Source organism: Paramormyrops kingsleyae, chromosome 13, assembly GCF_048594095.1.
Source record: "Paramormyrops kingsleyae isolate MSU_618 chromosome 13, PKINGS_0.4, whole genome shotgun sequence".
Lineage (NCBI taxonomy): Eukaryota > Metazoa > Chordata > Actinopteri > Osteoglossiformes > Mormyridae > Paramormyrops > Paramormyrops kingsleyae.
In genome coordinates, this window is record NC_132809.1 from 16,281,402 (window position 1) to 16,295,907 (window position 14,506).

General features: G+C 45.5%; 2 protein-coding genes across 10 annotated transcripts in view; one reads left to right on the plus strand and one right to left on the minus strand.

Annotated features, from left to right (window-relative positions):
* Positions 1 to 206: 206 nt before the first annotated feature.
* On the plus strand, positions 207 to 8,521 carry LOC111846800 (fibronectin type III and SPRY domain-containing protein 2). 5 transcript variants are annotated; one of them, XM_023817386.2, is made up of 13 exons: positions 207 to 346; positions 926 to 1,523; positions 1,823 to 1,918; positions 2,799 to 3,032; positions 3,137 to 3,159; positions 3,506 to 3,630; positions 4,146 to 4,310; positions 5,818 to 5,952; positions 6,037 to 6,190; positions 6,413 to 6,546; positions 6,813 to 6,945; positions 7,369 to 7,545; positions 7,866 to 8,521. In XM_023817386.2, the coding sequence occupies exons 2-13, from the start codon at positions 981 to 983 to the stop codon at positions 8,116 to 8,118; spliced, it is 2,172 nt and encodes a 723-aa protein (XP_023673154.2). In that variant the 5' UTR covers positions 207 to 346; positions 926 to 980; the 3' UTR covers positions 8,119 to 8,521. The 5 variants fall into 5 exon arrangements, with proteins under 5 accessions (XP_023673154.2, XP_023673153.2, XP_023673155.2 ...); XM_023817385.2 differs by having other exon boundaries at positions 229 to 452; XM_023817387.2 differs by having other exon boundaries at positions 229 to 426.
* Positions 8,522 to 13,183: 4,662 nt separating this feature from the next.
* LOC111846750 (high affinity cAMP-specific and IBMX-insensitive 3',5'-cyclic phosphodiesterase 8A-like) overlaps positions 13,184 to 14,506 on the minus strand; it is a 30,185-nt gene continuing 28,862 nt past the window's right edge. For all 5 annotated transcript variants that reach the window (XM_023817280.2, XM_023817281.2, XM_023817285.2 and 2 more), the window contains one exon: positions 13,184 to 14,420. In XM_023817280.2, the coding sequence (XP_023673048.1) occupies positions 14,314 to 14,420 (107 nt within the window). In that variant the 3' untranslated portion in view covers positions 13,184 to 14,313. The remainder of the gene's footprint in view (positions 14,421 to 14,506) is intronic.

Below are 14,506 nucleotides of genomic sequence, written 5' to 3' on the forward strand. Positions count from 1 at the left end.
ATGCCGCTTCCAACCCCGCCGAAATAAATAAAAGATAAAAGATAATAGATAGATAGATAGATAGATAGATAGAATTTAATGTCCATCATGAGTTTAACATATATTTATTATTTATTTAATCACTGCAGCTCCTGCACACGGTTAATGTCCAGCGAAACGCAGCGGTCCTGGCTGGCACTGCCCAGGACTGTAACTGCTCCCCCGGCTATATTTGTCAGCAGCTGCCGCATCGCTTACTAAGCAGGCATGAGTACGACGGCTAATTTTACCGCCAGCAGCCATCGTGCGCACGATCTTTAGTACGTCAAAGTAGCAAAATCCTCAGAAACGGCTCCCCGGCACCAAGGTATCATAACATTTCTTCAACGCAAATAAGGCAAAAAACAAAGTTTTGTTTTTTTTTCGCGAACATAATATTTCGACAAGGTATGACGGAGTTTAAGTCAGACAACGTGAGTGTGTTTTGCTTGGAGACGGCGTTTTCATTAGGCATGTTTTGAATTGTTTCAAATTAATTTCTAAGAGCTGACCGGCATAACTTTTTTTACGAACTTGATAACATCTATTTTAGGAAGGCGCTAGGGCCACGTTTAAGTATAGTAATCGTGTCCATACCGTTTATACTACGTATTGTACTGCTGTAAAATGTAGACATTATGTGGTGTATTGGACAGTACGTGTCTGCATTTCTTTTATCATTATCAGTGATTTGTGTGAATGATTTCTTTGTAAGCTTAGGTAAAGCTTTTTTGCTTACTAAATTGGTAACAGGCCTTACAACAACATATAAGACTGTATTACTCCATTTTCCAGTTTTGGGTCTCAGAGTGTATAATAAAGTACATTTATTTAAACTAAGGACAACCATTTTTTGTTCTGCAGTATTAGATCGCAATAAAAACATGAAATGTTCTGATCTCTCCAGGTCCTTCGGGCAGAAAGAACTGGCGTGCCTCCCTTAAAAAGACAGATCTGTCAGTATGCAGGAGCAGGATCTGTACAATGCAGAAGAGGGCAGCGCTGAGGACCAGCGGGGGGTTTGGGGTGGCAGCGCTGACGGAGAGCCAGACAGAGAGCTGCGTGTCCCGGGGAAAGCGGAGCGACACGGCAGACAGAGCAGGACAAAGATCGCAGAAGAGAAACGCCTAAAAGAAAAAAAACGAGTCACTCCGCCACCCTCCACGTTCCAGCGCTTCTCGGTGGACACCAATGAGTCTCTGCACTTCGAGCCTTACATCCCGTCAGACGAGGATGAGCCGCGATCACCCAGCTTCAGGGGAGCAACGGTGTTCAGCGACGAGGTTTTCGAGGAAGAGGGTGAAACGGAGGAGGGGCCACCGACGGAAGATGCGGGTGGGAGCAGGGTGGACCTTAAAGAGGGGCTCGGGGGACACAGTGAAAGAGACCCCCCCGACGTCTTCTGCATGGACTGCAAGGTGCCCACCCAGGCTTCCCAGAAGCTGTTTGGACCTCACAAGGACCATCGGGTGATCCAGATATCCAGAGCGGCAGACGAAGTCAAGGTAACATGACATACGTCCAGAAGGGGTTCAGGGAGACCTCTTCATTGACAATGTAGGATAAACGAGGTTTTGAGGAACCATTAAGAAATAAACAGTGTGAGGACCCTGTATTGATGAAACAATAATAATGAATATTGCCCAGTTGTGAAAGAGGGCAATAACTTTTAAATGCAATACCCAGAAGTTATTTTAAAAAGTAGTAGGATCATCACTTGTCACAAAGAGCCCTGCATGATGTCCCTTAGTGGTGTTCCCTGTGGGCTGCTGATTACAGCTGTACATCCCCTCTTCCACCCCAGGAAGACCTTCAGAAGGGAATGCACAAGCTGGAGGAGCAGATTGGCCTGATGGAGAACTTTGCAAGCCACTTGGAGGAGATATTCATCACTGTAGAAGTAAAAATGGAATGCCTGTTAATCAGTGGGTTGATGGAGTGTCACACTGCACTAGAATTCATGCTTGGGGGTGTTTAGTGGGGACTCTCCAAAAAGAAAGATCCAGACGGGGGAGATTTAGAAACATAGAAACATGGTCCATTGCCCATTGGTCAGGTGAGGTGAGGTGAGGCATTTTTCGGAGACCTGGTCAATCAGGGAGGATGAATATTTTGTCACACCTCAGTAAGGCCACAGTTTCCATCTCCAGTTTCTGATCTCAGTCAGGATGACTGTTCTGTATACAGTGTATCTCTCCTCTTTGACAGCTATACTGTGTATTGTTTGATTTCAATCATTTGAATCATATTTATTATATAGCACATTGAGAGGCACCTTATTGCCTGTGCTAATGGTATTTCAAGGCCAGTCCCCTCCAGTCGAGGTCTTAAGTCCCGTTACCCTGTACGGTTTTTGACCGTCCCAGATGAAAGATTACCAGTGTGAAAGAATCGTGGCGATGTCTTTGGCCGTGCCTCCAAAATGGTGGCCCTGCATGGCACTGTGAGAGAGGTGCAAGGATAAACACTGTCACAGTCTTACGACCAAAGATAGGCTGGGACATTTTATATGACTGGCTGTCAATGTGACTGCTGTTATGACCGACGTCTACTAACCAACCAACGCTGATGACCACTTAGTCTTGTATATAGACTCGCGTCATAGCCTACTGTTCAGTAGGTGTTATCATCGTACAGTCTACATTGATGTAATACTTATATTTATTACATCATATGTCGCACAGTGTGGCTTATGCGATTGCTGAAATCACATAGTCCATAGAAGCCATTAGTTAGGGGACTCGGGTAGATGGGGGTGAACTGGACCCGTATCTGTGCAGGAGAACTTTGGCAGGCAGGAGCAGAACCTGGAGCAGCACTACAACGACGTGCTGCAGGCCCTGTCCCAGCGCAACGAGCAGGGGGCCGCCCAGCTCCAGGACGACAAGAAGCTGAAGCTGGAGGCCTTGTACACACAGCTGCTGGAGTGTGGAAAAACCCTGGACGTGTCCAAGGAGCTGATAGAGGAGGCACAGCAGATCTACAGGGACGAGGACAAGACGGCATTCCTGCAGGTCCGCCACTGGCAACTTCGGAACATATGATGTTAATATAGCCCTGTGCTATTAGAGAGACGGATCTGGATTTTAATTTGAAAACATAAAATGTCTCTTAACAGGCTGTCACACCTGCATTACGGAGGTAATATGACCTATGCTATTCAGCGTGAGTATAGATGGCTTGTTGGCTGGAATAGCCCTCGCAAGCGAAGTCGGCCGTTGCATTGGAATGCCCGCAAAGCATGCAGGGAGCTGATTACTGAGACTGCTAACCTGCATGCATGAACTAGCTTCTAAGATGGGAGTCTGACCCTCTCTGTCTTTTCGAAGCATTTTTACAAAGTTCCATCCGATTTTTAACAAGTCTTGTTCCTGAAATAAGTCATAGGTTGCTGAGTGAGGTGTGTCGTGACATTTAACATTTATGTGATGCTTCCAGGCCCCCATTCACGGTTTGGTATTAATGCACACATGCAATTGTCTTGAAGCAGAATAGAAGAATTGTCCCAAGATGAGTCAGAAATCAAGCTGTCATCCTCCATGGACTTTGAAAATACTCCAGTGGATTTCTCAGATGTTAAGCAAATGATGGATTCAGTCAATATTCTCCCAGGTTCAGTGACTCCAGCTTTCCTTACAACCTTGAATACTCAATTAATTGACTATTCTCAGAGCATTTACAATTACGTGGAACAAAAGAATTTGAGTTATATAGCTTATGATGTGCTACTGTATGTGTTTCAGCCCTGTCTGAAGACACAGTCCCTTTAAACCAGGGTTATTCAACTCACGGTCCTCGAGGTCCGAGCACTGCTGGTTTTCCAGCCTTCCTTTACCTGTCAGTCAGGTGTGACGCCTCTGACCAATCAGAATCAGTAATTATTAAACAACTACCTGGGAGAACTGAAAACATGGCCTGGATTAGGAATCGAGGTCCAGAGTTGAAGAATCCTGCTTTAAACTGATGAATTTGTTTCCCAATCCAATCCTCAGGGACCCATAGATAGTCCATCAGGTGCTGGGAGGGAGCAAAAATGTGGACCGTCTATTGGTCCCCGAGGACAGGATTGGGAAACGCTGCTCTAGGGGCATAACTGAGCCATTGATATGACCCCTGTTCTGTTTCAGCCCCCTCAGCCCCCGTCATCAATCCCCAGGTCCCCAACTCAGCCTCAAGCACGTCGGCGCGTGTGTGCTGGAGCCTGTTCTCCAATGACACTGTGGATTTCTACGACCTGCATTACCATCCTGTGCTGGATGATGCAACGTTCACCGGCCTGCAGGCCCCAGACGGTAAGGGGGGGGGGTAGGACAGTGTGACACGCCCAGTATCTAAAATGGCCAACAGCCTTCACAAGTCTGACCAAGAACTGTGTGCTCAAGTGGGCTGTGCTCGAGGTCTGTGCTCGAGGTCTGTGCTCTCCATCTTTGAGACGTGTTAAGGCCATTTCACACCGAACGCAGCACGAGAAAATGACACTAATTCGCCGGATCAGTAACTTTCACACCAAACATGATGCAAAATTTTCGCCAAAAAATTGAGAAAAGTTCGCATAACGAAAGGAATTGGCGACGCATGCTAGCATCAGTGACAATGAGTTTTTCTGGTTTCTTTTTTGCAAACAAGTGAAAAGAAAAAGGTGAAGATACTGATACATTCAGTTCTAAAAAAAAGCTTAAACTTTACAATGACTCTCAGATGGTATTGGATATTGAGTGTATACAGATAGGTTTATAAATCAAGCAAAAATACAAATTGTACTACAATATACCACAGGTAACCCTGCCAATACTTATACATTTGTTATATATTAAACTGTGGGCCATGGTTTAATATTATCCCTGAAGCATATTATAAACCTTAACAAACTAAGGAAAAACAAGCAAAACTAAAACAAAAAGATAAGCAAACAAGCAACCAGATCAGCTGCAAAACAGCGTAACGTACCCTTTTCCATCAAATAAGACCAGCTAGCAATGATATGTGGATTGACATTCTCTTGATCGGAGAGTTTTTATTTTGAGAATCAATTCTAATGATAAAATTTCATTTTTTTCCCCTTATAATTTAAATGTTAATACTATTATAAGGAGCAAGATATGAACCACTATTGGCAGGGTTACCTATGGTATCGGCCATCATTACTGGCTAGTGTTGTTACCCAAATGAAAGGTTTTGTTCCTATTTAAAAAAGTTGCTTACATCCTACTGGTCGTTTGCTTTTGATCACATTGAAAACTGCAGCTGAGTCGAGGTCTCTCCGAATAAAAAAAATGATGGCTCGTGAAAATGCAAAATTGTCAGACTACGTATCAAAGACTTCATTGAAATATGTTTGTTCATTTCAGAATGATGTCATTTGTTTATTTTTTTTTTGGTGGAAAAATCAGACTTGGTGTGAAACAACCTTAAGTGTTTGGGCTGGGTGATAGAAGCAGGGGGTACAGAGTAAACACGAGTTGAGAAGAAGCTGAGAAAGATCCGGAATCAGCACGCTTCCTTTTCCTCTGCTTTCTATTTCCCATGATTCACCTCTCCCAGGACACCTCTCAAGGATATAAGCACTGAGCATTTGTGAATGATGCTTTGTCCCGGTGAAAAGTGTGTCTGTGAAATCCAGACGATTAAGAGGAGTCCAGACCTGGACTGGGCTAGCAGCCAGAGCTTTTGTCAAAGCCAGTGTCAGGTTTCATCTCAAGGACTTTGCTGGCTCTGAAAGATCCCTGTAGGCAGCTCGTCCAGGAAGTTCAGTGGTTCCCGCAACGTGGCCAATGGCTGCTCTCATCTTGTCACCCCCAGCGTTGGAGATCAGGGTAAAGGAGACGTACTGCACCGTGAGGGAGCTGCTGCCCAACGCACAGTACGAGTTCTGGGTGACGGCGACAAACACCACAGGCGTGAGCCCCGCCAGCGAGAAGGCTGTGTACATGACGGGTAAGGGGGCTCCTCCACAGGTGACCCCTCCTTTTAGGTGACCCTGTCCCGCCTCTGAAAGCATCCCCCCCCCCCCCACCGCAGTACCCTCGCCTCCCATCATTAAGCCACGGGAGTGCGCCAGCTGTCCCGAAGCGGCGCTGATCCGCTGGGAGTCCGGCAACGCCAACCCTGTGGACTCCTACACCATGGAGCTGAGCGAGATCGGGGCTGAGGGAGGCGCCAACGCCGTGACCGAGTGAGGCAGCCTCGGCTGGGGGAGACGGACGGGACACGCGGGCTCAGATGGGTGGATTCCAGTGGGCCGCAGTGGGGCGTAGAATGTGTGATGCCGTTATTCACACACTGCTTTGCTCCAGCACTGACCGCCAGCCCCGCTGCGGGTTCGCCATACCACCCATGCCTCGCAGACTCATTTTGCACGTACGGTACGGTGACCCCCTCCTTAATGTCCCCCAAGGTCCATAGTGGCCGTCCCCACCTGCGAGTGCCTTGTCCAACTGCAGCCAGGTCGGCACTACTCCATCTGCGTCAGGGCCGTGAATATCGGGGGTCCCAGTGAGCGCAGTGAGCCCATCATCATCCAAACCACAGGTGGGATGCCCCCCCCAAAATACACTGTCTGTCATTCATGTGCAGCTAAAACTGCAGCTTCTAGGGACCCACAGAGTATCACCCAAAGCATGCATGTAGATGACCTAGCACCACTGAACCTTGAAACTGCGCGTCTATTCCTGCTGAGTTAAGCTGTTGGATCCCTGCATAAGTGCCTGGAAGATGGATGCACGTGTGTACAAACACACACACACACACACACACACACATCTAACTGCGCTGGGTTTCACCCTTTGGGACGGCAGGCACATCCTTCCACCTGTTGGAAGACACTGCCCATCCCTGCCTGTCCATCTCCAGCGATGGCCTCACCATGTTCTACACCGACGAAGACTTACCCCTCAGCGGCATGGTTTTCAGCGACAATACCTTTGCCCGGTACGTCCTCCGAGGCCAAGCAGAAAACTCATGCAGTTCACGTGGAGAAAGCGTTACATCTTTCTCACTAAAACAGCATGGGGGAGTTAATGACTTAAATGTAAGAAATACATTAGACATCAAACTGCATAATGTAATCAAGTAATCAGGAAAAATGGCAAAGTAACAAGTAGTAAAAAATCACTACAATCTTGGCTGTTTAACAAAGTCTTGCTGTTTAAAGGGAATCAAGGTCCTGTCTGCATATTTCTGCTGTTTATAATTAAAGTTCACGTTTGAAAATATCGTTATAAAAAAGCAGGGCGAGCAGCTCATAGTGCAGGCATACACCTGCCGGCAGACTGTCTGCTCTCTGAAGCAGGGCACCAGATGTAGTCGCAGATGGACCTCCCTCCCCTCCTCCCCCCCGCCCCCCGCTTTCAGGTGCGTGGCGGTGCTGGGAGAGCTGATCCCCGTCCGAGGGAAGCACTACTGGGAGGTGGAAGTGGAGGACAGGACAGAGTTCAGGATTGGCGTGGCGTATGAAGACACCCAGAGGAACGGCTTCTTGGGGGGGAACAGCACCTCCTGGTGCATGCGCCATGTTATCACACCTTCCAGGTGAGAGTGCTCTACATGCCAGAGATGGTAGGACTTATAGCTGCACCAAAGACAAGGCAGGTAAGAGTAATAAAAATACCCATTAATAACCTTTAAGCCAACCCATGAGCATTATGGGAACAATATTGAGCAAATGAAAGATGGTATTAGGTTATCTGCTTGAGCGATATAGTGATAGGGCTGTTCCCATGGCAACCCAATGTTCTGCAAACCAGCAATCCACAGACTTTTGCATCAGTCTGTCAAGACTGTACACACAGCAAGTAGCAGAGGGTCTCCACAACTTGCTGCCTTTAAAACAGTCCTCATGTGATCCTTAGGCACAAGTATGAGTTCCTGCACAATGGCTGGACCCCCGAAATCCGGATTACGGTTCATCCCAAGCGGGTCGGTGTCCTGCTGGACTACGATGCGGGGAAGCTGTCCTTCTTCAATGCACACCTGGCCCAGCACCTCTACACCTTCCAGTGCCGCTTCCTGCACCACGTGCATCCCTGCTTTGCTTTGGACAACCCAGGCGCTCTCGCGCTCCACAACAGCATCGCTGCTCCTGCTTACACAATGTTTAACTGATCTCAGCCTCTGTCTGCCTCAGCGTGGCATAGACATCTGCAAATAAATGCCCGATGCTTTTTCTCAAGGCGGGACGTTCAGGAATCCAAACCAAGGACATACTAAAAGTTTTTAGCTTGAATTTCAAACCTCACAGGTACTTTGGTCATTAGATGACCAAAATAGTCCACATCTGTGTTTATTATGGTGTTAACAGAGCTGAATTAGAGCCCAGTGTGTCCCCGAATAACCTTAATTCTAATATTGCCTTGGCTTTATCTAGGTTACCTCTTCTTAAACAATAAAATAATAATCCAAATTGATGTTTTGACATCAATAAAAGTCTGATACCAGCTTTTTCACAACTATTTATTAAAAGGTTTCAGTTACGCCGGTTATTAAAGAAATAAAGGGATATTCTGTACATAGGCTACGCAAATCTTTGTGTTTCTCAGACTACTCCATATAAAGACTGGAGGAAAAATAAAAGGTGAATAGTGTGATAGACTGTAAAAGATAAAGCGAACTGGAACCATTACTGGTGATATTAACCCTGATCACTGGTGCTCTCACTACTAAGGACCCAGGTTAATGGATTGAGCCCAAAAATGCAGAATAGCTACCAGATGGTCATCTAAAGCAGTAGCTATAATTTAGGTTTGCGTCATGTAAGATTTTTTTCATCCACTGGCAAACACATGGATTATTCTCGTCAAAATAAACAGCAAAGAAAACTGACGCCACTGTAAATAGATTGGATGACCCGTCAATACCTCTTACCATGTACTGTAACGCTGATCAGCGAATACAACCCGAGATAAACGGCAACATATCTCCCCCTTAAGTTTGAGGCCGGTAGTGTCACCCAGTCACTCGTTTGTCTCCATCGTGGTGCATTTAGTTTAGATACTTGTGCTAGAATGCCACTTTACACCAAGTCAAATCTCAGATTGGCCAATTTATATGTAGCAGCTTAATAACATTAACAACAAATTTTATATTTGCATATCCCGCTTGAATATTCTTTTTTTACCCTCACATTAAATTACGGTGCTAATCAAAACGTGATTACCGGTGTGATGCGCCTTTGGCAGTATCTGATAGATCGTGGCTGAACTTCACCTGCCTATGATCTCAGTATTAGCAATGTTGCAGTCAATGAACATGCAGATATTTAACATGTACTTATGATTAAAGAAAAACCGCGAAAACAGAATAGATCTCCAATCCAGTCTGTGAAAGCCGTTCCGATCAGGTTTCTGTAGATCCGAGCTTGCATGTCTGCAAACCCCCCAATCTGTGTGTGGGTAACAGGAGGTAGTTAACCCTGCATGGTGAGTCTGATAATGTTATGCTCCATTACTGTAATGCGCCTCCACGTGGGAAAATCAAGAAGAGCAGCGGTTTATTTTAACCTTTGAAATAGCAGTGTGGGATCTTCAAAGAACTTATAATATTTAAATTGAATAAATGGCGGATATAACATTTTAAAAGATTCAATTGATCTTAAGGTTTTATGTGCAGATCATGTAGGCCTACCGTTTAGCTTCCGCCCTCCGTTTTGATGGCATCCAATGTGAAAAATCTGAGCCTACTGTTTAATCCAGTATATTATATAAATACGGCATACATATAGGCCAATCATACGTCTGAAGGGTTAGAACCTATAGTTGTTGTAGGTGTGGTGTGCTGTTAAAAGATGACGGCACGTATAGTCAAATGAAGTTGTCCAGGGTGAGGTGAACCACCGTGGAATTGTTTAAAATTTAATAAATTCAATGAGACGAATAAACTTTGGACACCGCTGCATCTAATTCTCCGTCTGACAAGCACAAAACTGATAAATTAATCCAAACACTTAAACAAAACTTAAATCATTAAGACCGGCGTGTCAAACTCCAGTCCCGGAGGCCGAGCCCTGCGCAGTTCACTAATTATCACACAGGGCTCCAGCTAGTCTACTTAGGGAAAGTGGACAGGGCACTCCGTGAGGAATGGGCGTGACAGTATGTTTCAATTGTTCCCGTAATGGATGCCCTTTGCTAAATTTAAGACTAATTATGCAAGTCTGCTTGCATAAAGCTTAATTAGAATTTCATCCAACCGCTGTTCAATACTTAATCAATTAAAATAACCCTTAAGGCGCCAGGGTTGCAAACTCTCACGCAAGAACTACTACGGCAAATCTATATAATTCCATTATAAACCTAAAATTAGCTGCATCAAAAGCGCTGGGGTAGTTAACAAGCCGTATAGATTTTTTACAAGGTAATAAAACAGTTACGTACATGTAAATGCGTGTGCATATGTGTGCAGAATCACGCCAGGCAGCTGACCGAAGTTGACAACCCCGAGGCTCCAGCATTCAGCTCGTCTCTCAGCCCAAAGCAGGACTCGCTGTTTTTAGCGCCTTACTGTGTGCTGTGGGGTGTGATGAAGTGCTTGCGTCACGGTCCTCGTGTGACCGTATAATCGTCAAACTATTTAGCACCGAAATATTGCAGGTCAGTTTTGATAAACCGAATTTTTAGAACCCAAGTCCAAACACCTATAAGTCCGCTAATCGCTCCCCGTTCGCACCAGGTGTATGACAGGGATGCCTGCAGGGAGACTTGCTACACCGCCGACCCTCGGGAGTGGGAGGGGCAATGTCGGGAGGGAGGGGTTTATCAGGAGGGGCCTGACACCCTATCGCCTATCCCTCACCCTCGTTATAAACCCCTCCCACTCCACACTCAGAGATTTAAAAGTTTAGTTACCGCGTTTATCCCCATTAAAGCCGCGGCCTGAACGCCGCCTTAAATTAGACAGAAACACAAGTAGCAGATACAGGGACCCCACCAATTATACCAAGTAGCTTAACAATAACCACCTACTTAAAAATTATCTCAGACAGCTTCGAGAATTATAAATGGCGGTAAGAATTATTGGTTGAAGCTTCTAAAGAGAAAGTATGATTGAAAAAAAAATATTATCAGCGTCATGTTAATGGTGGTGGAACTTGACGTTTCACGGTGATTGACGCGCACTTTCCATCCATCGAGCCCCTTTGCTGGTGATTTCGGGTGTTTTCACACCAGCATTAAGTCTGGTTGAAATGGACTCGGATGTTTTTCTTTTAAATATGGGCCTTTTTGGAAGCATTCTAACGGTTAACTACGTTTTTGTGAATTTTATTCATTTACAGGCCAGAAGCCCTTTCACAGGTTATGCTCATATTATTACGGTTGATTTATCCTATTGCTAAAAGTGGGGGTTAGTGGTTAATAATCTTGTCCAGATGCATGCATGTCTGTATACCTGAGCAAGGGCTACCCATCATCATATAAGAAGTTAGGGTTGCTGTTGCAAAGTCACCTCATGGTACCAAGAACCACAAAGCAATGTTTCTTGGTTTCTTCCTTTAAAGAGACTCACTGGTGATGAATTGGAGAAAGGCTTGATGTTTCCAACATTAGTATGTAGGCAAGCAGGTCACAGAAGGTCTATTGTGGTCAAAGGAAATAAGGGGAACTAACACGAAAGACAAAACCCAATAAATCTAGACACCTCTGGCAAGCTGTCACTGACAAACCCTCCTTGTTGAGGAATTGCAGACTGCAGGGCCGCGGTTCAGAATTATTTATGGTTCTGCTTAGTTCTTCAGGTTCTAAGGAACAAGGTCCGGGAAGGTCATCCAAACAAACATGAGGAAGGATGACGGAGTGGAGGCAGGACAAAAGACAGGCCACAAATGGCTGTTTGGGATCTGTGTGCTCTCCTGGTTTGAGTAAAACGTTGACAAAAACAAACTCACTATCCCACACAGTATGTAGTACTTTTAACAAGTGGCCATCATCAGTCCATACCTGGATGCAAAGGATAATCACAGGTATGAAATGTACTAATTACCTCTTGGGAGAGGACAGTAATCAAGACATCTCTATAGTAAAATCCATAAATCCTGATGAGGAGAAGCATTTCAGTTCAAATGAATGTATCACTGCAGTTTTATTTGACCAAAGTGAGCCTCAACACCTACAGAGGAGAAACCTTAGGAGATATATACTGTATATATATATGATCTATTAATCTCTGCTAAAAAAAATAGTGGATAGTATTACATATTTATTACTGGAACTAGAAATTCGAGTTAGCGAACTTCTTCATGAGGTCAAGACCTACAGGCAGGATTATTAACAGCTGCAGGCAGTGTCCTGTAGAGCAGTGTTTCTCAACCCAGTCCTCGGGGAACCATGTTTTTGCTCCCTCCCAGCCAATCAGGAACACAGCATACCAGGTATAGGTGCGTTGGGAGCTGAGAGGAAGCAAAAATGTGGACTGCTGGGGTTCCCTGAGGACTGGGTTGGGAAACACTGCTGTAGAGTCATTGGTCGAATAAAGGCCACATTTAGAGCAGAAGGGAGCATTAGACCTGGCAATCATGATCTCTTTTAATGAAGTTCTATCAGGGACACGTGAATGTGTACTAGTGTTGGCCAAACAGTCACAGAACGGGAACCTGGTGATAATCTTTACTACACCAAGACCCTTAGCGGAAGACGGGGCTTGGCCACCGCTGCCTGACACCACAGAACGCAAAACACAGAAACGGATTGGGGAGGATATTCACGAGTACTACCATGATTAGAAAAAGTTTGATTACTTCAGTTAGCGAATTAGTCAAAGCCTGTTTTTTTTTCTGGTTGGCCTGGCGGGTGTTCCACAAAGCAGGATTTCCCAGTTAGCTGGATAACTTAAGCCAAAAGTGAAAACTGTCCAAAAGGAAGTGAGGTAAATAACATTCCTACTAGAAAATATGGCCTAAGATATCTGGCTAATGAAGGCTTGCTTTGTGGAACACGTCTCTCCACCCCTTCCAGCTCAGAAGTAGTTGCCAATCAAAAAAGCCCTGATTGAGTACAAAAAAAAAAAATCAGCCCTCATTTACGTAACCAGAAAGAGTTACAGTGAGCTGATGTATATAAATGCTAGAAGACCAACGGGTATCTGAAAGGGATACTTTCCACAAAAGCATTCTAACATGAATCAGTGGTGGATGATCCATCTGTCTGGATGAACTGGGAATAAAACTCTGACAACAGTCTTAAGTTCTGCACGGTTTATGGTCTCTTCTGTTACTCCAGTGTCAAATCCAAACAGTCTATAAAAATAGCTTTGTCATAATACTACTTCTGACTAAATTACCAAGTCCAGACATTCTTTGTATTTACACAGTGGGATACAGTGTATAAATATAGTATAAAATAAGGCAGTTTTCTCAGTAGATTATATCATCAAGTACAAAAAAATTAATTCAAGTCCTGAACACTTTCATTCACGATTCGGTCACTGGAAGCCACGCGCTTTCGCAGCATCTCTCAGGCATCACACGTCCAGACGGACCACAGGGACACCCACACTCACGTGGTCATGTGACCAGGCCCAGCATGGGGTGTCCCAGCTGTACATTTTCATTGTCGTTTACAGTGCATCATAAAAGGTATCCTGTTACATTGCAAAAATAAACATATAGGTATCAATGAAATGTATGCTGACGGATACGAACCTCAAGGCTTTGGCTTAGCACTTATTTTTCATTAAGTTTATTATTTATGAGTCAATTCTCTAACCTCGCAGGAAATATCAAACGCCTACAAGAAAATAAATACACCGAACATGTTGGCCGAAAGTCAATGGGCAGGATGGAAAAATCCATCTGTGGGCCTTACGATGACGGCCCCAAACTGAGAAGCCAACTCTACAGACTCCCAGCTGGATGCTTTATACTGAAACAGTTTGGGGGGGGGGGGGGGACAAAAAAAATCAGGGGATTAAACAGAAACAGGCAAAAGTAGGGACACACTGCAGTACTACAGCATGGATCCTGTGTGACAGATCATCCAGTCTCTCACATTCCCGTTCACACCCCACAAAGGCATCCAGGGAGGCAGCCATCTCCTCTCCGGGCTGGTCAGCAAACCCCCCCGCCACCCCACTCCATGCCCCGCTTATCCTCAACGTCGGCCCATTCAAGTTGTGGGGCTTTAGTCGTCCGTCGCCACCTCTTCTGGGCGATTCCATAACGTGGGGGCTGTGCCTGTGTCCCGGTCACAATCTGCAACAATGCGCAGCTAGAGGACAAAGGAACTGCTCCTTCTCCACAGCCGCCTTTGTGGGCGCTACAGGATAGCTACTCTGGGGGGGGTCCCAGGCTGCGCAGGCGCCACAAAACAGCTACTCCGGTGGGGGGGCCAGGCTGCGCAGGTTGCGCTCATCTAGGCTTTTCCAATACTTGAAGTTGTTGTCTAGGTGCTGCATGAGGTTGGGAAGGTCAGCAAAGGCTGTGAAGGGAACAGGCACATGCTGAATCAGAAGGGGCTCCAAACACGGCAGGAGAACTTCAGCTGCAGGAGCACAGAGAGAAGCC